Below are 21,077 nucleotides of genomic sequence, written 5' to 3' on the forward strand. Positions count from 1 at the left end.
AATACAGAAAAAGTACTGGGACCACATAGACACTGCATCATTCAAGAAAGAGGCACACATTTTAACTCCCAGGGATGAACAAACATTGGTCCAAAAGGTTCAACTGAAACCCAAGACAGCAACAAAGGAACTATTAAAGGAGGTTCAGACATTAGGTATTCATTCATTATCTCTAGCTGCTTTATCCTGTTCTACAGGGTCGCAGGCAAGCTGGAGCCTATCCCAGCTGACTACGGGCAAAAGGCGGGGTACACCCTGGACAAGTCGCCAGGTCATCACAGGGCTGACACATAGACACAGACAACCACTCACATTCACGGTCAATTTAGAGTCACCAGTTAACCTAACCTGCATGTCTTTGGACTGTGGGGGAAACTGGAGCACCCGGAGGAAACCCACACAGACACGGGGAGAACATGCAAACTCCACACAGAAAGGCCCTCGCCGGCCACGGGCCTCGAACCCGGACCTTCTTGCTGTGAGGCGACAGCACTCACCACTACACCACCGTGCCGCCACATTAGGTATTAAATTATGTAAAATAGAGCTGTCATTAAGAGTCCTACATCATCATGGACTGAAAGACTGTCACACAAGGGAGAAGCCCGTACTCTAAGGCCAGCAAAAAAACAGCCAGACAGTGTTGTAAATTTTGGAGAAGTGTTCTCTGGTAAGATTAAACAATAACTGAACTGTTTGGCCATAATGATTAGCCCTATATGTAAGACATTTTAATTCACAGAACAATATCCCAAGCGTGAAGCATGGGGGTGGTAGCATTGAAATCAGTGTCCACAAACTTTGGCTACGTTTACATTACGTCGAATCAGCGGATCATCAGATTAACGTTCTTAAAACGATTCGCGTATACACTAAAACCGTTAGCCGTGCACACAGCAACGCCAATACACGGATACGCTAATCACATGACTTTAGACGGCACGTAACATGATCCCAGTGCATTTCAGACGGCGCGTAACATGATCCCAGTGCATTTAAAGGGCATGCGCAAGGCTCACCACTTGCAAGTAGAAGGATGGCAAGCCTAAAGACCTTTTTTTCATGGACGGACGACGAGGTCCAATTGTTACTAAACGTAACATTGGATTATAAAACAACGGTGTCGGGTCAGGGTGTGGACTGGGAAAGTGTCCAAACAAAATATGGGGACATACGGGGCCGTTTTTTGGACCACTACCCCTCGCCAGAGGATGCCCGCGCAAGTGGGAAAGACTTCCCTCACGCGAAGGAGGAGATCTCAAAAGGTAAGCATTTGAAATATGTCTTTGTTTAAAATTGAAGTAAATATGAAATGTCGTTGTAAAAAATGAAGTATGCCAGTCTGTTATCGGCGGTACTGGTACTACAATGACGCCTTTTTTACACCGCGTATGGCCTTCGTGTTTATGCTAGAAGGATCACGTGTTCGGTACACTCTTCACCTCGCAGAACGGCAATGTTGTCATGCTACGTGCTATGGTACACAGCTGTTCATTGTTTACGCTGTTGTTCTTCAAAAAATAAATGAGAAGTCCTCAAATCATTGTTAATGCTGTAGTTATTAAATATAGCTGCTCTATTGTAGTGATGTGTCGGTCGCGAACGATCCGGTTCAAAGAGCCGGCTCTTCGAAGTGAACGACGGCAGCCGGCTCTTCGGTGGGAGCCGAGTTGGGGAGCCGAATTAGTTTTTGTCCTTAACTAGTTAATTGCAGCAATTAAATCAAAAATAAAATCTCGGGAGCCGTTTGGGAGCCGAAAGAGCCGGCTCCTTATAGTAAGAAGAGCCAAAAGAGCCGGCTCCCGAAAAAGAGCCGAAATTCCCATCATTACTTTATTGTATATGCGATTGCTTGAGGAGTTTAACCAGAGACGGTGAAAAGGCAGAGCATTTCGTTTATAAGCTACTAAACGGAGTCTAGTGACCTCCAGTGGATATTTTTAAATAGTAGTCCAAAGAGAAGATTCTGCAAAACGATTTTTTAAATCCATATAGGTGTTAACGTAGTCAAATGGGTCAAAATAAATCCATTTGCAAAATCTCCCCTTTGGACGGCGTTTTCAAATATATCTGGTTGAGCGCGCCAAAACTCCGTAGATGATATGTGTAAGCGAAATGCCCAAATGTACAGTCCCCTCCAAAAGAACAACTCGGCAAATTCTCTTGTTTTTGTCGTTCACTGAAGACATTTGGGTTCAAGACCAAAAGAAGATAATGAGACAGTAGTTCAGAATGTCAGCTTTTATTTCCTGGCATTTACGTCTAGATATGTTAACCAATCTTGGACTTAATCACTGTTTGTATTACACTGCAGCATTTTAGGTGAGCAAAAGTATTGGGTTATGGGTGTTTCATGTTGACCAGTTGTTGAGTGTAAGGTTGATTTTTCAAATTTAAAATAGTCTGCATGACTTTCCTACTTTTTGGCCTTCTTTAATGTCGTTTTTTTATCCTCTGACAAGAGATGCAGAGTCGTTATGGGTTTAAACCTAGGCCAAAAGGTTGGTAAGTCATGCAGACTACTTAATATTTGAAAAATCAACCTTAAACTCAACAAAACTGGTCAACATTAAACATGTTCCAACACTTTCGCTCACCTAAAAAAATGCTGTAGTGTAATACAATCTGTGCAGAATTATTCACTCAGAACATTTTGTTATATTTCAGATGTTGATGTTTTGTGTCTTGTCCTGTATTCTCAGCTCAAGTGACATCGAAGCTTAAGGCTATACGCACGAAGTACAGACGGGCTGTGGATGCTGGGCGAAGGAGTGGTTGCGGCCGAGTGGTTCTCCTCTTCTTTGAATTGTGTGAGGCCATTTGGGGGGGATTGGCTGGCACCTGCTCCCTTCCTGGAGGAATAGAGACAGCAGACCTTCGTGCGGACCGACCTTCTGAGGCAACAAGCTCCACATCAAGCTCCACGACAGAAGGTGGCGCTGACTGTGATGAGGATGAGGATGAGGTGGGTAGCCAGGTGCTGAGTGGGCAGACGGTTGCGAGGTGTCGCACTCAACTGGCCACAATGATGGAGTCGCACCGCACAGACCGGCTGAAGAGGAAGATATCACCACTTGTCATTGCTCAGGAGGAACTGGAGCTAAAGCGTCGAATGTTCCAGCGGCTGGAGGAGACTGACCGTGAGTTCGTCGGCGCCATGAACCGCATGGCCACATCAGTTGAAATGCTGGTGCAGCACATGGTCAGTGGCTCCAGCCACAGGAGGCTTCATTCACCACAGCACAGCACACCACACCATGCCTCCTTATATTACAGCACACCACGTCACGGGACCTCATACTACAGTGACACACAGGATGGCATGCCATATCTCAGTTATGGGCATCTGTAAATTTTGTTAATTTTATTAATTTTAATATATATAACTGTAAATTTTATTGAGTGAAAACCATGTACCACTTATACCATTTTACTGCATGTTTATACCCATGTTTAATTTTTTTTTTACTTTTTTTGCACCTTTTAAGACGTGTTGTACTCGTGTGGGCATTTTTTCCGCCTTGTATCATCTTTTTGTTTTTCATTTAAGAGTATAAAAGTATGAATATAATGCTTTGTCTTGTCATTCTTAATGTTGTTCATGGTAAGATGCAAATGCTGCCCATTGTGTAGTTATGATTTATCACAGAGGATTTGCAAGGGTCCGCACACCTCGAGAGTCTTTGTTTGCAGGTGCAGCTTTTCACAGTTTCATAGCTTTCAGTGCAGAGGAAGAGCGCAACACTGCTGCTTTACATATCACTACTTTATTTTTTAGCTTGCTGACGTTTCGGCGTCAAGCCTCTGATGAAGGCTTGACGCCGAAACGTCAGCAAGCTAAAAAATAAAGTGGTGATACGTAAAGCAGCAGTGTTGCGCTCTTCCTCTGCACTAAAAGCTATATCACAGAGAATTGACATTGGGCTAAATGACAATGTAACATGTATGATTGGGGTTACTCAGATATTACTGAAAGCAGTTTGATATGGTGTCTTCACTACAACCTTCTAGAAAGTTAACATGTGTGCCTAGCACACACATTTTGTGCAGGTGTTAATATCAGTGTAACTTCATTTATGGTTATTCACATTGACACCACTCAAAGTAAGTACTCACCAACATGTTGAAGGCTGCTGAATATATTGACAGGACAAAGAGATGTTAAAGAGTAGTTTATTAAATGTCAATAACTAATGAACACAACTAAAGAACTATGAGTGATAACTAGTGATGAGTGATAACTAATGAACATAACTAATGAACACAAGAGTGTATGATATGGAATGACAGTTTGAACACACACAAAAAATCAAAATCGTGCAGAGTTCTCCAACCATCCCTGTAGTCGATGACAACTAACCAAGCCTATCATGAATGGAACCTTGAAATGGTACTCAAGGATCCAAAAACATCGTGACAACACGCCTCACACGCCTTCCTTCAGCTTCGTGTGTTTTGTCCGCTGCAGCTGGTGGCTGAAACTCTTGGTCATACTACTACATACATACATACATACAGCAGTCACACTACTCTCTGGCAGAGGTTCCTTCTGCAGTTCACAATAGTTATGCAGTACAAAGCAAGCATATATCACATAGTAAAGGTCATCCAGGTTTATATCCATAGGCCTCCTCAGAGCTGCAAACCATGCCTTCAGGCGCCCAACCGCACATTCTATCACCATACGTGCCTTGCACAGTGTTAGTCCATAATACTGTTCTTGAGGAGTGGCTCCGCCATTGGGGTATTCCTTCATTAGGAAAGGCAGCAGGGGATAAGCTGGATCGCCAAGGATGAACGCAGGAACCGCATCCTCGCCCTCCACCAACTCTTTTGGGCAGGGTGGTATTGTCCCATCTCTCAGTTCACTGCACAACACAGAGTTCGCGAAGATGCGTGCGTCGTGGACACTGCCCGGCCATTTCACCAAGACGTCCATAAAACAGTAGTTGTAGTCGCACAGTGCTTGTACGTTCAGAGAATGTTTCCCCTTTCTGTTTACAAACCCTGTGGAATCAGTACTGGGTCGTTTCACTTCGATGTGCATGCAATTGATTGCCCCCAGGCATTGTGGCATACCGTGACTGCTGTAGAAGTTGTCTACGAGCCATTGTACCTCAGGTTCCGTCTTTGGTGTGGCGATGTACTCATGACCCAAGGTGGTGCATATTGCCTTACACACTTAACGAATGATGACAGAGACAGTTGACCGGGAAAGTCCAAAAGCATTGGCAGTTTTACGAAGTCGCCCCTCATCGCACAAGTAGTACAAGGTGCATGCAACCCTGGTGAGAAGGTCGACGGGCCGTCTCATTCTCGTGGTTGTCCCTTCCAGCTGTAGACGTAGTCGGTCCGACAGGAGTATCAGTGCTGATCTGGACATTCGGAAGTTCTCATACCATTCTTCGGCGACAACAACTTGGTCCACGAAGTTGTCCCACCAAGCACTGCTTCTTCCCGGTCTAACCCAAAACCGGTGCTCCATGTACGGCTTCCGTTGCCGCAGTTGCAGGGTATTCACATCGCAGAAGGCTTGCAGAATCTTGCGCCTCCTCGCCAAGTACTTCTGGGCAAACTGTACTGCCAGCAGTAGGACAGAGAGCAGGTTCTGAAGATTCAGAATGCGAGCCTCGTTGTCCATGTTGTTTTCCATGCTGTATTTCCGTGAACAAATAGCAGGAAGTGAAGTCCGCGAGTCGCATCACATGACCCACGTGGGATGACCAACGCCAGCGAATCAGGAAGGTGGATGTCACAGTGACGTTGTCCAATGAGACGCCAACTAGAGCTCAGCACAGCGTAACCGCGTATTCTGAATGTTTACACAGCACCGGAGCTGACACGATCTAGATTGAATACGTGGACACTGGCGGATTCCCGTTTCCCGGCATTTCCAGGTGGTTTAATGTAAACGGACAGTGCATCCGCGAAGAAAACGAGACAGATACGGTCTAGTGCAAATGTAGCCTTTGACAGTGTCATTGGCAGGGCAGCCAGAATGAATTTTAACACTCTTGCTGCGTTTGCTGTGAACATGTGCACAAAAAAAAGTGTAAGGCTTGAGGCGAACAGACAATCATGTGATACACAGAAAAGTCAAAAGTCTTACTTTTGGTTGCAGGGACAATAACTCATTCCATAAACGTGAAGTATATAAAGCCGCCATGTCGCTGCTGTCAAGCCCTGAAAAACATGTTGTAATAAAGTCTAACATTCAGTGACTATACTGATAGTTAAATATGTACTCAACAGCCACTTTAATAGGAACACCAGCTCATTTCTGCGAGTTTGCATACACCAAGGCTAAAGACATTACAAATCAAATATTCACAACTTTACAGATTAAGTTGATCAGGGTATCTATTTCCATTTGAGGTCATTTCAAAAACACATGGATTAATTTCAGCCTTTATTTACTAAATCAGGAAATAGATCAATTTCAGTAGGTCAAGTTCAGGCCACAAATACAAGTCAGGGCTTCATGATGGCCACTCCAATAATATCACCCTGTTCTCTTGAAGCCATTTTGTTACAACTTTGGAGTTTTGCTGTGGATACTTGCTTAGTATTTCTAGATAATCCTCCTTTCTCAGGATGCCATTGCTGCTGAACCACATCATAGCTCATTACCAGAAAGTTGCTTGGACTTCAGCTTTATTCTGACGCCCCACTGCCCAAGATGCGCTGCATGGTTTTGACACTCTCACTGTGTTCGGTGTGGATGTAGGGTAAGCCATCCTCACTATTTTTATTTTTTAATCAGTGATTTGACTTAATGCTAACTTTGGAAAGTCTCCCTTTCATAGGACTGTTAGTAAACACACATCTAAACCTCCGCGAGTTTTTGTGTTAGAAACATTCAAGTAACACCACCAGAAACTTCTAGGCAAGGCAAGTTTATTTATATAGCACATTTCATACACAGTGGCAGTTCAATGTGCTTTACAGAAGTAAAAGCAAAACAGTAAACAATAGAAAATAAAATTACATAAAATAAATGGGGAAGAAAATTAATAAGAATTAAACAATAGTAGAAATAAAATAATAAAATGAGATAAAAGTTCAATTTTAAAAAAACAGCAGAATAAAATAGAATAAAAGTTAAAGGATAAGGCAACTTTTGTACAGTGTGTGTAATAGGAGAAAAACATATACGTAATCAATTCCGTTAATTATTTCCATTATATATCGAACATGAAAAAATATTTTTAACTTTGAAATCATAAATTGACACAGAGGAGCCGAAGTTGGAGGAGGCAGCCATTTTGAGATTGTGGGCAACTATAAACCAATCAGAATCTTTCGCTAATGCGTCTCCCTCTGATCTGTGACGTCACTGGGCCCATGAAAACACTGTTTACAGACAGATCACTGTGATGACAGTAAGGAGTCCCGGCGGGTGGCTTGTATTCGATTCGTTTATATCCCGACCTTGTCAGCTGTCAGATTTATGTTCATGGACCCGGTAAGCTGGTAAATAATATTATTTATTTTTTTCTTTACCAAATTCTAACAGAAAACGAGAGCGCCCGAAAGGGAAAACCGAGCCGCTTCGCGCATGCGCAGTAGGCTTGGTAGGACAAATCCAAATAGGAGTCATTCAGGATTGAGCCATGTTTTTGCTCCGTGTTTTTACTCGACCAAAGTTATACAGTATTATGAGCTTTAAGTTGCATAAATAAAACCATTTGGTGAAACTTTGAAGAAGCGATTGTACTGTTTTTTTACCTTATTACCATGAAGCACTGCAGAGTTCTTTTCAGTGGTGGGCCGCATGACGTCACGCAGTAGATCAATATGGCGGAACGCATCTTTGCTGAGCTCAGCGCAAGCCCATATTATTAAAAGTTAAAAGATACTGTTATGCGGTCTGTTCTTTCTCTATAAATTCCATGATCGATTACTTTATATATTTATCTATCTATTTGTGGTGATTTTGTAGAAAAGTTGCCTTATCCTTTAAGTAAAATTTAAAACATGGAGAGACTGTAAAAGTAAAGACTTTAAAACATGTAGAGATGGCAATATTAATAATTTAGCAGAAAGCATCTGAGAACAGCTTGGTCTTTAGTCTAGATTTGAAGCTGCCAACAGCAGGAGCATTTTTAATGTCCTCTGGCAGTTGGTTCCATAGCTGCACTGCATAGTAGCTAAAAGCTGCTTCACCACACTTTGTTTTAACAACAGGTTTTAACAGTAAATTTTTCTGCTGCGATCTGGTAGATCTGATTGGGTTAGGCCGCTGCAACATATCAGAGAGGTAATTGGGCCCTGTACCATTTAGAGATTTGTACACCAGCAGCAATGCTTTAAAGTCAATTCTGTAGCTTACTGGAAGCCAGTGAAGGGACCTTAGAATGGGAGTAATGTGTTCTGTTCTTTTTGTTCGTGTGAGAACCCTAGCTGCTGCATTTTGAACCAGCTGAAGTCGTTTGATGGTCTTTTTTGGCAGGCCTGTGAAAAGGCCATTGCAGTAATCAACCCTACTAGAGATGAAGGCATGTATAAGTTTCTCCAGATCATTTTTTGACATAAGTCCTCTTAGTTTGGAAATGTTTTTTGGGTGATAAAATGCCGTTTTAGTGATTGCTTTCATGTGCCTGTCAAAGTTTAGCTCGCTGTCTAGTTATATATATATATATATATATATATATATATATATATATATATATATATATATATAAAATATATATTTTTTTAATTTATATATATATATATATATATATATATATATATTTTTTTTTTTAATTTATATATATATATATATATATATATATATATATATATATATATATATATATATATATATATATATATATATAAAACTATCTTTAGCACTTTGTAAAGAGAATAAAAACAAATCTTACAAATTTCAGTACTTCAGCCAGCAACAGCCTCTTAACGACACACCCATCAGCTATTCACATGTTAAGCGCATGGAACATCAGTGTCGTCATTCGCTCATTGTGTAGCAAGGGGAGGTGAGAACACGCCCCATTTCACCGGTATAAACAAGTGCACATGTTCACTTGTTTCCATACCAACTGAGAAACTTTGAGGAATGGCCAGTGCAAGGAAGATGTCTCACTAGCGGTTGTTGTCATGCTTTTTCGGTTAGCATATAGGGAGAACTACATTACATTACATTTAGCAGATGCTTTTATCCAAAGCGACTTACAATTGAGAACAACAATCAAGCTACAGTAAAACAGTAAAACATAGATTTCATAGAGTAAGAAGAAGTGAGTGCATGTTAGATGGTTAGTGGGTTGTTCGGATAGGAGGTGCTCTTTGAAGAGAAAGAAGTTGATTGAAATGTGCTGTTATTTTCATCAAGTTTTGAAAACATTTTTCTGTTGCCAAACTACATTTCACTGATTTACTGATTTACTGATTTACAGTCATTAGTTACCTAAGTCAATATGCCCTGCATAGTCATAGTTTATCTTCATTGCTAACTTTAGATTTATTATAGTCCATGCATAAGTCTATGCATAAGATTGTGAAATGCAGCTTTAGCTTTTAGGGCTTCTTTTCTTTGCAGTAACTTTCCAAGCAGAGAGGTGTGGGGGCAGGGAGGTACAGGGGCCAGGGCCAGGGTCTTTGTCTTTGACAAATGGACTATTCACAGTGACAGGGGGGAGGGGGGATTACAGGTAAATTACACCTACCTCATCAATATTCATTTGAAAGGTCAACTGAGGCCCTGTCCACACGGCAACGGATTCAGGTGAATCCGATACAATTGTTTATCGTTTCGGCCTGGCGTCCACACGGCACCGGCGTTTTGGGTGCCCCAAAACGCAATCTTTTGAGAACGGGTTCCAGAGTGGAAAGATCTGGCAACGTTGCCGTTGCGAAGTCGTCTGGATGAGTAGAACGGATTTGTTTATGATGACGTCACAACCACATGACTGTGAGTGCTTCACGCCGGGTAGAAGTGTAACGAACTCGATGCGAGTTGTCAACAAATCCTATAACTTGGTTCATGAAACGCGCTTACAAAATATTTTCACTGTGAATATTTATTGTGTAATGGTGCAAAGTGAGAGAGAGAGAGAGAGAGAGAGAATAGCCCTTAGGGCAGAGTCAATCCCGCCAGCAAAAATAGGGAAAAAAAGGAGCGATCTCACCTCTTCAGATGTTGGTTTAAGTCCTACAATACATTCCTCAAAAAGGGCGTAGAAGAACAAATTAATCCATCAACGTGTAGCATTCAATTTATTCCGGACCATTAAAGACGCCGCCTTCCGCGTAGAATCATACGTCATCCTCGCCGCCATATTGGATGGGTCAAAGCGGAGAATAAAGATGCCTCATTCATGTGCTGCGTTTAACTGTACCAACAGGTTTGCCAGCCAAACGAGATCACATGGGATTACCTTTCACAGGTGAGACTGGAAAAATACTTTTCATTGTATTTGGTCATTATAATGTAATTTTACGAACAGATTTTTCTGACTTTGTGGCTAATATGAAGTCTCGCGCATAATAGTTTATGCGCATGCATCCTTATTTCTTCTATTGTTCTGGTGTCTCCGAAGGGACCGTCTTACAGCGCCCCTAGAGGTGTGGCATGTGTATTGCATCGTTTTCAGCAAGCGTTGCGTTGCCATATGGACCTGATATTTTACTGATCGTTGCCCATGTGGACGCGATATTTTTTTTAATAACATCTCGTTGCCGTTGTCGTGTGGATGTAGCCTGACTTTGGAGAAAACAAAGGTAGTCTGACTGACGTTTCTACAATTAGTATTGAAACTACATAACATTTCTGAATGCTGTTCTTACTTTTATGTAGCCAACGCCTATGTTTACAAGGTTCAGACTTCAAAAGTCTTGTGCAGATATATTTATAGTGTGTTTTTTTACAAGGTTTGCAGACTCTGAAAATAGTTTTTTGTAAGGTTGTGTTTGCACTTAACAGGCGTAATTTCCTGATCTGTTTGCGTTGTGTATGAGTCATTTCTTCTGTTCACACTCTGAGGCCCTGGGCCTGTCAGACACTCTGTGGCAGTCTGATAAACCTTGACATTTTTAAGTATTTCGTCTAACTAAAAACATCCATGCAAAAGTGACACACATGCCCTTACAGAAAAAACACATGAATATCCCACATATTTCACATGTGATCACATGTTACCACATGTGGTAACATGTGGAATACATGGTGTCAGATTTGGTAACATGTGTTACCATGTAGAGCACATGTGGAAAACATGTGATCACGTGAAAAATCACATGTGAAGTTCATGTGGCTTTCTGTAAGGGTGGTTATATTCTGGACACCCTCAGCAATAATAATATGACAGTAAAGTGAATGTAATGAAATTTGTTTTTATTTAAAGTTATATTCAATCTGCTTCTGGAGAAATACTGACTGACATTTTGATTCACAGTCTCACATCAGTCATTTGTGATCTGATTTACATTTAAATAAATAAAATACTACCCATAACTTCATATCTTATAAAGAACGTTGTGATTAATTGACATTCTGATATAAAGAGATTATCTTTCTGTCTTTTATCTATTCTTCAGCAAATGTGACTTTCACTTCCAGTTAATAGCAGTTAAAAGATGAAATATTCTTGTGGTTTGCTTTCTACTCTAGTTGAGCTGTGTGGCTTTAACCAGTGAGAAACGAGGAAATGGTCTGTGCTTCACCTTCTCAGGAAAGTCAAAATTAAGAGTCACAGATGCATGTTCCTACCACTGCTGGTTTCTGTGGCATGTGCCATGGCCTTCAGCACAAACACCATCAGCACTCAATCAGATGAGCTCACAATGAAAGGTGAACATTGTTAGATGTCACTTTCACATCTATAGCATCTTATCTCACTGATGATGCATTATTTTGTGCTGCCAATAAATGCATCTCAACAGAGAGAGCTCAGAGAGGAAATAACTCGAAATGTGTCCATACCATCCACAGGCAGTAAGTAGAATTAATCAGAAACTGAAGCCCAATAACACAAAAGCTTTGAGTCCAGTGCTGTGCTCACCTGACCTGGATATTTTATTTGATAGTTTAGTGAAAATTGTTAAACAGTAATCAAGATGCAAAAAGGAGGAAAATCCTGAGACTCAGTGGAGGTTCGGTGCCACTAGTGCTTTACTAGTGCAATAGTGAGCCTTAGTTCCCTGTTTCTGTGAAAATCTGTTTTTGTGTGTTGTACCTGCCTTTTTATTTGGAGTATGGATCTGCTGACTTTGATATTGTCTTCCTGTACTCTGACCTCTGTTTTTAATTATGGTGAAGATCATTGGTTTGCCCTGAATAAAGGACACACTGAGTTTATTCACTTGTGTCCTGTCTGACAGCAACATTCACACCATCAGACTGTGAATGAAACGATATATTTGCTCCTTTGGAGAAAGTTAATAATTCACATCACTCATTTCAGGCCTTTTATTCACAGCTCTAACAGGAAAACTGATGATCTGCTTAAACTTCAGGCTCAAAAAACACATCACACCTAAATGTTCCTTACTGCTGATTAGTTGCTGTTATTAATGACAGCAACACCAAGACTTTTTAGTCTGAAGTACAGAAACCACAACAGCTCTCTCTCTCTCTCTCTCTCTCTCTGTGTGCATGTGTGTGTGTACTTCCCCTTTCAGTACTTATTGTTTTATTCCCCCACTATATTTGGGTATGTGGAGAGATACTTCTTATACCATTGCTATAATGCACATAATGCACATCATGAGTGGTGAAAATATTGTGTTGATGGAGAAAATGTATTGCATGTAATGAATCCTAATAATTATCCTCATAATCCGAATAATGCCCCCCCCCCCCCCCCCCCCCCCCCCGTATTGGTGGACCTGAGGCTTCCACACACTATCTGCATGTGGATCAATAGCTTCCTCTCTGATCGCAGACAGAGGGTTAGAGTGGGCCACTACACATCCATGGCCCTAAGCCTCAGTACCGGCTCCCCCCAGGGCTGTGTGCTGAGTCCCTTGCTCTACAACCTCTACACACACGACTGCTCCCCTGTCCATCACGGCAACACCATGGTGAAGTTTGCGGATGACACCACAGTGGTGGGGCTTATCCCCGGGGGGGGACGAGTGTGCCTATAGAGATGAGGTGGAGTGGCTGTCAACGTGGTATAGAACCAACAACACCTCAAAGACCAAAGAACTCATCATAGACTTCAGGAGAAAGAAAACAGAGGTACCACCACTAATCATCAACGGGAACTGTGTGGAGAGGGTGGCAGACTTCCAATTCCTGGGAGTCCACATTGAGGAGAGCCTATCCTGGAGTGTGAACACCTCTGAGCTGCTGAAAAAGGCCCTGCAGAGACTGTATTTCCTGAGAATACTCAGAGGAGCAACATCACACAAAGACCGCTGGTATCCTTCTACCGTGTCTCCATTGAGAACATACTAACATACTACATGTGTGTATGGTACACCAGCTGCACAGCGGCTCAGAGGAAAGCGCTCCAGAGGGTCATCAACACCACCCAAAAGATCGTCGGCTGCCCTCTTCCCACACTGGAGGAACTACGCAGTTCTCACTGTCTCAAAAAAGCCCAGAACATTATAAGACACCTACCATCCCGGTCACTCCCTGTTTGAATTGCTGCCTTCAGGCAGATGGTACAGATCAATACACACAAGGACAAATAGACTCAGACGCAGTTTTTATCCAACTGCAATAATAACCCTCAATGCCGCTAAATAATGTGCAATACAAAACCTGACTGTGAAACAGACCGATGTAATGACAAAGTATGCATGTCTGCAGATGTATGTTCATATGGTTACTGTCTGTCCATACTGTCTTTTTTTTGATGACTGGGTGTGTTCGTAATGACAGGAAGTATGCATGTCTGTAGATGTATGTTCATACGACAACTATGTCTGTACTGTCTATTTTTTGCAATGACTGGATGTGTTTGACTGTGTGTTCATGTATGCTGCAAATACTGTTACATGTTTTCTATGTCTCATCTCATTATCTCTAGCCACTTTATCCTGTTCTACAGGGTCGCAGGCAAGCTGGAGCCTATCCCAGCGACTACAGGCGAGAGGCGGGGTACACCCTGGACAAGTCGCCAGGTCATCACAGGGCTGACAATGTTTTCTATGTATTCTTTTTAACTTAAATTATATTTTAGAGACTCAATGAATGAGGCACTGACTGGAGAGCACTTTAAATTTTGTTGTACTTGTGACAATGACAATAAAGACCTATTCCTATTCCTGCTGATCAGTTGCTGTTATTACTGTCAGCAACAGCAAGACTTTTTAGTCTGAAATACAGAAACCACAACATCTCTCTCTTTCTCTCTCTCTGTGCGTGTGTGTGTGCGTGCGTGTGTGTGTGTGTACACTTCCCCTTTCAGTACTTAGTTTTATTCCCCACTATATTTGGGCATGTGGAGAGATACTTCTTATACCATTGCTATAATGCACATAATGCATTATTATAATACATTATTATAATACATTATTATAATGCACATAATGTGCATCATGAGTGGTGAAAATATTGTGTAGATGGAGAAAATGTGTTGCATGTAATAAATCCTAATAATTATCCAAATAATGCCCCCCCGATTGGTGTTTAAGAACACATGCAGGAAGTTTCAAGTCTTTAACACAGATGCTACACGTTCACTCAGTCATTCAGTCAGTCATCAGAAGGGCAGGATGGAGCTCCGTCCACTCTGTGTGATGCTCTGTGAGTAAATGTTCTCTGTGTGTCTTCATTACACTGATTGGTGGTGAATTAAGTTTTGAATTAACAGGCTGAGAGTCCTGTCATCAGGTTCTGTGTGATTATTTCATTTGTCTGTAGCTAAGGTTTGATACTGAATTTCATGTGAACAGTGCATTCTGCTGTTGTTGTGGTGCATTTAAATCCAACCCAATTTATTTTAAAAGGCAAATATTAAATAATAATTAAACAAACACTATTTTCAGCACTTGCATCCTGGTGTGTCTCAGTTGTGCAGAACATTTAAAGCTGATATTTTTAACTGCTGTTATGCACTGGGAGTCAGTTTAGGATTTTATATTTTATACTTTATTCTGCATTTATTTGGAGAGATTTTCTGCACTTTATCATCTGTAAAGTGCAGAAAGTTGCTCGTGTAGATACACTAAAACTCTGCAGGTCTTAGTTTCAGGTAGGAGACTGTGCCAAGCAGACAGGAAATCAAGTGACTGAGTTTATAAATGTGAGATATTTATATTCATCGAGACATGGCACCGTCTTCAACATCAGATCAGAACAGATACTGATTTGAATAAATCTATTGGGGGATTTAAGATCATTAGAGTCTATCGGGCACAGAGTGATTTGAATTGTTTTAAATAAAACTTCAGCTCTGCACTACACATGAGTGCAGGCTTATCACAGGTTTATATTAAAGTTTGCTGACACTTTTTTTTTAAACTGCAAGTGTTAAAAAAGCAGACACTGTGAAAGAAGAAGAATTGTTTATAGCAGCTATAGCATCAGCAGTAACAGGAACTAAATTGAAAGGTTTGAAAAGTTGAAAAGTACAGCATGCAGTTCATGAACAAACTTCCACTTGTAATTGATGGCAAATTAGTCTGGTATAAGAGGAATTAAACTCTCCAAGACAGAGAGTACAGTAATTGAAAATAATCTACTTTGGGATGGTAACAGTACACCTGCATCACACTGGGCCACATCACACCGCCCTATTGTTCATTATTTTCCTCCATCAGCAAACCCCAACTGTTTTATCCCTTATTTAAACTGTCATTTCTGTTTCTCTCCCGAACTTTAGTGCTGACTGGATTCATCCACTGGACACAAACAGGTGATTTATCTACATTTCATTGATTGCATTTTTTTTTATTATTATTATTTGCCTTCATTATGCATGGAAAACTTGGCCTGTTCATTTCATACATGATTAAAACAAATGGCTCAAAATTAGTAAAATAACAAGTGATAAATGCATTCTTAATTTGAGACCAGTGGAATGTAATCGATCTTTCTAATTTCATTTTGTGTTCAAACTTTTCAAGCAGCAGGCGACAGTTTTCACTGATGTTTCCTCTGATAAGTAATATTTTTGTTGCTGTAGGTCTGCATAACTAGCTTTGTCACCTGGTGAGCGAACTATAAACAAATAATCATAACCTCCTAATGAGTAGCATAGGAATTAATTACAGGGCGGGATGAGGAAATATACTCGACAATCTCAATTCAGTTCAATGGACATTGTCACAAAGCAGCTTTATACAAATCCAGATATAAAATTTTTAACTTTTTAACTTGCATAATGAGCAAGTCAGAGGTGACAAGGAAAAACTCCGTGACAAGATTTAAACCAGATTTAAAAGGGAACCCATCCAATAGTGCGAATAAATGCTCATTGTTATCTTTGGGGTTTTCTTTGGGTGGCCAATTCCCACTCATCAGGCAGTTCTCTGCTATCACATGACAGCAACCAACCAGGGAGGGCGAAGGCGATCACATGCTTCCTCTGAGGCACTTGAAGCCAAGCAACTACATCTGTTCAACCTGCAGCTCATGTAATATCAGGGAGTGGCATCACACACTCAGAGCAAAGCGCGATCCACTCTACTCTGTATGCATCAGCTGATAGACACCCATGATTGGCTACTGTTGCTGATAGGAGTATGCCACGCCTCCCTGTCTGTAGAGAGAGTATGCCACTGCTTCCTTTTTGACAGCAGAACCGATTTTGCTCTCTTGGCCTCCTGGCCATCGATGGCTGTGGCCTAACAGTGAGTTTGAGATTCAAACTGACAATCTCCTGATGACAGGGCAAACATTGTTTTTGTGGTGAGACTCTGTTGCACATCATGCTCATGCTTACGGAAGCCACCAAAACACAAGAGCATGTTGGGTAACAGACTCACGCAACAGAGAAGGGTATTTTGGTGGAAGCCAGACAGCAGCAGGAGCAGTGATGACATGCGCTATTTTAATTATTAAAGGTATGATCTATTATTAACCAATCTTATTGTATTAATAACATTCAATAAAATAACTTTATGGCAGTTTCAATGAAATTAGATTAAAAAATAAGATTATAGTAATATAGGGAATATAGTAATAGGGGAAACATTTTATCTGATAAAACCAGGCCTACTGTTCTATTTCTCCTCCTGCAATAAACAGTGGGACCTTATCGACTGTCACCTTGATTATCCCTGAGCTCAGTGTAGTGAGAGAGCTTCTAAACAATAATGGGGAAAATGCATGATCCTGATTGGTTAATCCTGTTTCTCACCAGCTGGTAACATGTATGTAAATTGATGACACAAACTAAAGGATGTGTTCATTTGCTCATTTGTGATTTGATAAATATGCAAATAGAATGATGCCATTGACTTTTAATGAACACCATTATCATACACGTTGCATATAACGTCTTGTATTTGTGTTGTGCTAAATATCCATGAGTATTTGGATCAGCATGGTTTACTTATATTCCAAGTTAATGTTTGCAGAGAGGGAGCTTTTCTGTCTTACCTATGAAGAGCTTTGATGGGCTTTCAAATGCAAGAAAATTTCTCAGATTGATTCAAATGGTTGTTTTTGATGAGCATTGAGACTTCCTCTATTATTACTATTCGTTATGGGCAGTGAGAATGAGTTTTGCATTGCTGATGTACACTTGCATCCTGCCTCTAACAGCATATTAATTTTTTTTTTGCACATAATGTTTGTGCAACTTGACATCTATCTTCATTTGTGCAGTCTATTTACACTCACATTCATACATGGGGCAGTCAGTTGATCTAATCCACATGTATGTGGACTGTGGGACGAAACCAGAGCACTCAGCAGAATCTCACCCAGGCATGGGGAGAACAAGCAAACTCCACACAAAAAGGCCTCAGTTGGTCACGAGGTTCGAACCCAGAGCCTTCCTGTTGTGATGCACCACTGTGCCACCCCTCTCAATATATATTTAATTACAAAAAAATTTTGTTTCAAAGATGAACTAGTGGGAGAATTTTGGCAATGACTGTGATGAAGAAAATGTATATTTTTTGAAGCTTGATAACCAATGGTGGTCTCTTAATTGTTTCCATAACTGTCTATGTATGAGATCAAATGAATGTCAAAAATTATCCTAAACTTGTGATGTTCACATGTGTAAAAAATAAAAAAGTGTGTATATATATATATATATATATATATATATATATATATATATATATATATATATATAAAATGGACACACACATTTCCTACCTTCATGCACAACATGACATGGAAGTTACAAGCTTGCGTGATTCAAGTTACAAATACGAATCTTGGCAGTTTTTTATTCTCCCAGAATTTTGTACCTACTAACTCGTCAATTAGCACACTGCCTACTGACCATCCAGTCAGAAGGCAAAAGATTCTAGCATGGTGCATTCTCATTACTTCCCTATGGCAACATATTGCTGCCATGCCAGAAAAAGAAAAATGGATCAGTATGGGCAGAGATATAGCTCCTTTAAACTGTGTGTTCACGTGCACATGACGGCTGCCTCACATATCCATCCTGAGTCTATTTGGTGCATCGGTTTCGCATGTCCCCAAAAATTAACACCACGTATCTGCAAGAAGCAGCACATGCATGAACGGTTGGGACAAAATGGGGATGTGACATGACTGGGTCAATAGGCACATCAGCAGTGACATGGGTGAAAGTTTTCAAGACAAGCAGAGTGACCAAGTCTGCAATTACCCACATTGCTGCCGCGTAGTAACAAATATTTTTGTCAAAACAGTCGGGGAGAGATCAGTACCATTTTAAAACCTGATGTAGAAACCTCCAAAAATGAATGGAAACAAGTCTGAGACAGTTACGTAAAATGCTGGAAAAACTGATTTGGAACAGTTCTGATGGTGTGTTTGTCAAGTGGTTATCAGACACCTGAGCAGGCTAAGCAGTTTTGTCAGCCATTGTTCCAGTGAGTTCAATTTTCCAAAGAATAATATGCTAAGTGTTTTACATCTAGCCTCTCGCCTCAGCAAAGCTGAAATCAGAATGTTGCTTCACTTCATATTAATGCCAGCACCAACTGTGTTTGAGTTTAGGAGCTAAAATGCTTCAAATTTTACATGCATCAGATATCAGCAATCGCATTGCGTGCCAGGTGTTAACATGATACTGTGGTTCTTGACGCCAAATGAAGAGGTCATCAGCAGTCCTTCACCAAGCCCTACATCTGATCCGGGTCCTTCACCTGGCCCATCTACCTCGACATCTGAGCCCTCATCCAAGACCTCCTCTGAGCCCTTTACCTCATCCTGAATACTTACTTCAACTCCCTCTATCTCATCCAGAATGCCTACACTCCAAAGAGGGAGGAAGCTAGCCCAGGAGGAGCATGTAGGCCAGAATATATACAGCAGCTTTGGAAATTACATTACCATGTTCCTTAAGGAGCTGCCTCCAGATTGTGCAAAGTGATTGATGGAGGAGATTAAGCAACTTAAGCAATGTTATGAATAGACACATGGATGCAGAACTGTGTTCCTGCAGTACTCTTATTCTTGCACTATTGTTTTGTGAGTTTGTTTTGACTGTTCAAAGTCAGGCACCAGTGGCAGATTTTGGTATGAGTGATGTGGGCAAGGGCGCACACAGGGAAAAAATATCAGAATGGTGACATTTCTGTGATCAGTTTTTTGCCACTCATTTTCATGTCAGTTATATCATGTCACCATGTAGGTCAGTTAACCTGTCAAAGTGGGCGTCCTGACTCTAGTTTGTGAGCTCGGCAGGCTATTTCCTGGCCTCTCACTCTGCAGAAGTATGAGATGGGGAGGGGGCCCGGGTACAGGCTGACCTCAGCTCTCTCCATTGGAAACCTGAGGTAGGGGGAGTGGGTGAAACGCTTACCTCCAACTTTGTACAGGACTAATGCAGTTAGTGAAATCAGAGGAGAAACGCAAAACAAATGAATGAAAGAATGTAGCCATGTGATCTCTAGTATAACACTTGTTTATTCGCCTATGTTGCTTGCTATGCTTTTGCACATGGTTTGGGGGAAATGAGGGAATGCGAGACAGGCTTGTGACAATTCAAGGTGTGTTGTATTTTGCTTCCTTTCACATTTAGCAAGTTAATTTTACTCTTGGCGTGCATGCACACACAGTGCAGGCTTTTTAACTCGCTCTCTCTCTCTCTCTCTCTCTCTCACAACCCGCTTCTTCTGAAAGAACACAACAGAGACACAAAAATAAATAAATACTCATCACATGTTACCTGCTGGTTCTACCTGCCTCTGTCATGGAGGTCTGTATCTCAAACGTAGCCAAAAAAATAATAATACTTACACAAAAGAAGTTGCCTTCAATGCTTTTATTGCACAGAAACAATGCAAGCCTGAGTGATTCCTGGGAAAACACTGAAGTCTAAGTTTCTTCCTTTAGTTTTTAAGTCGGGTCCTTTTTGGGGAGACCTGCCCTAGGACTACACCAAAACAAAATGGTGGCTCCTATTAAAATCGTTGTAAAAGATCTGTCTTTGTTTGAAACACAGACTTCTGATTGGCTGCCCCAATATGGGAATTCTCATTGGATAGAACATATTTCCCATGATTTTTCAAAAGAAAACATTCTAGCATTCACCATATGGCATTCTTTATTTGACTTGCCATGACTTTATTTGTAGTGGAGTATTTTCACAGGGTGGTGTTGCTACTTGTAGTCAAGTAATGCATCTGAGTACTTTGTCCATTACTGCCCTGGCATCACATACAGCCATCAGGATACAACTGAAGTATCCTTTGTAGTAGTAGAAGGAACTTCCACTGTTGACTGGGGTATGGACTCTGACGTGTTTACCACCTATTGTCCCAACACAGTTGTAAATGTTCCACAAATAGCAGAAATCATTCTGGAGCTGCTTCCACTGATCTTCAGTGGGGAAAGTTGTAACCTCATCCTTTAGATCAGTCCATATAGTTTTGTTGACTTCTTTGACTAAACGTCCAAATGGCACTGATCCAAGTTTGTAGCTTGCTGATGAGGCTCGATAGCTGCTCCTGTTGTTAGAAAGCAGAGGGAGATGGTGAAGTAGATTCTAGTCCCCTCAGAA

General features: G+C 41.0%; 2 protein-coding genes across 2 annotated transcripts in view; both read left to right on the forward strand.

Moving 5' to 3' along the window:
• LOC132885528 (obscurin-like) overlaps positions 1-21,077 on the forward strand; it is a 607,458-nt gene that overhangs the window by 502,051 nt on the left and 84,330 nt on the right. The gene's annotated exons all lie outside the window — the stretch shown is intronic.
• On the forward strand, positions 826-3,396 carry LOC132873148 (uncharacterized). The gene is made up of 2 exons (XM_060908474.1): positions 826-1,265; positions 2,703-3,396. Exons 1-2 carry the CDS (start codon positions 1,037-1,039, stop codon positions 3,350-3,352), a joined length of 879 nt encoding a protein of 292 aa, XP_060764457.1. The 5' UTR covers positions 826-1,036; the 3' UTR covers positions 3,353-3,396.

This window comes from Neoarius graeffei, chromosome 1 (genome assembly GCF_027579695.1).
Source record: "Neoarius graeffei isolate fNeoGra1 chromosome 1, fNeoGra1.pri, whole genome shotgun sequence".
Taxonomy (NCBI): Eukaryota; Metazoa; Chordata; class Actinopteri; order Siluriformes; family Ariidae; genus Neoarius; species Neoarius graeffei.

Coding starts and splice junctions, on each gene's coding strand:
- LOC132873148 (XM_060908474.1), top strand. CDS start 1,037: ATGGCAAGCCTAAAGACCTTTTTTTCATGGACGGACGACGAGGTCCAA. Junction 1,266..2,702: donor GAAGGAGGAGATCTCAAAAG/GTAAGCATTTGA, acceptor CTGTATTCTCAG/CTCAAGTGACATCGAAGCTT.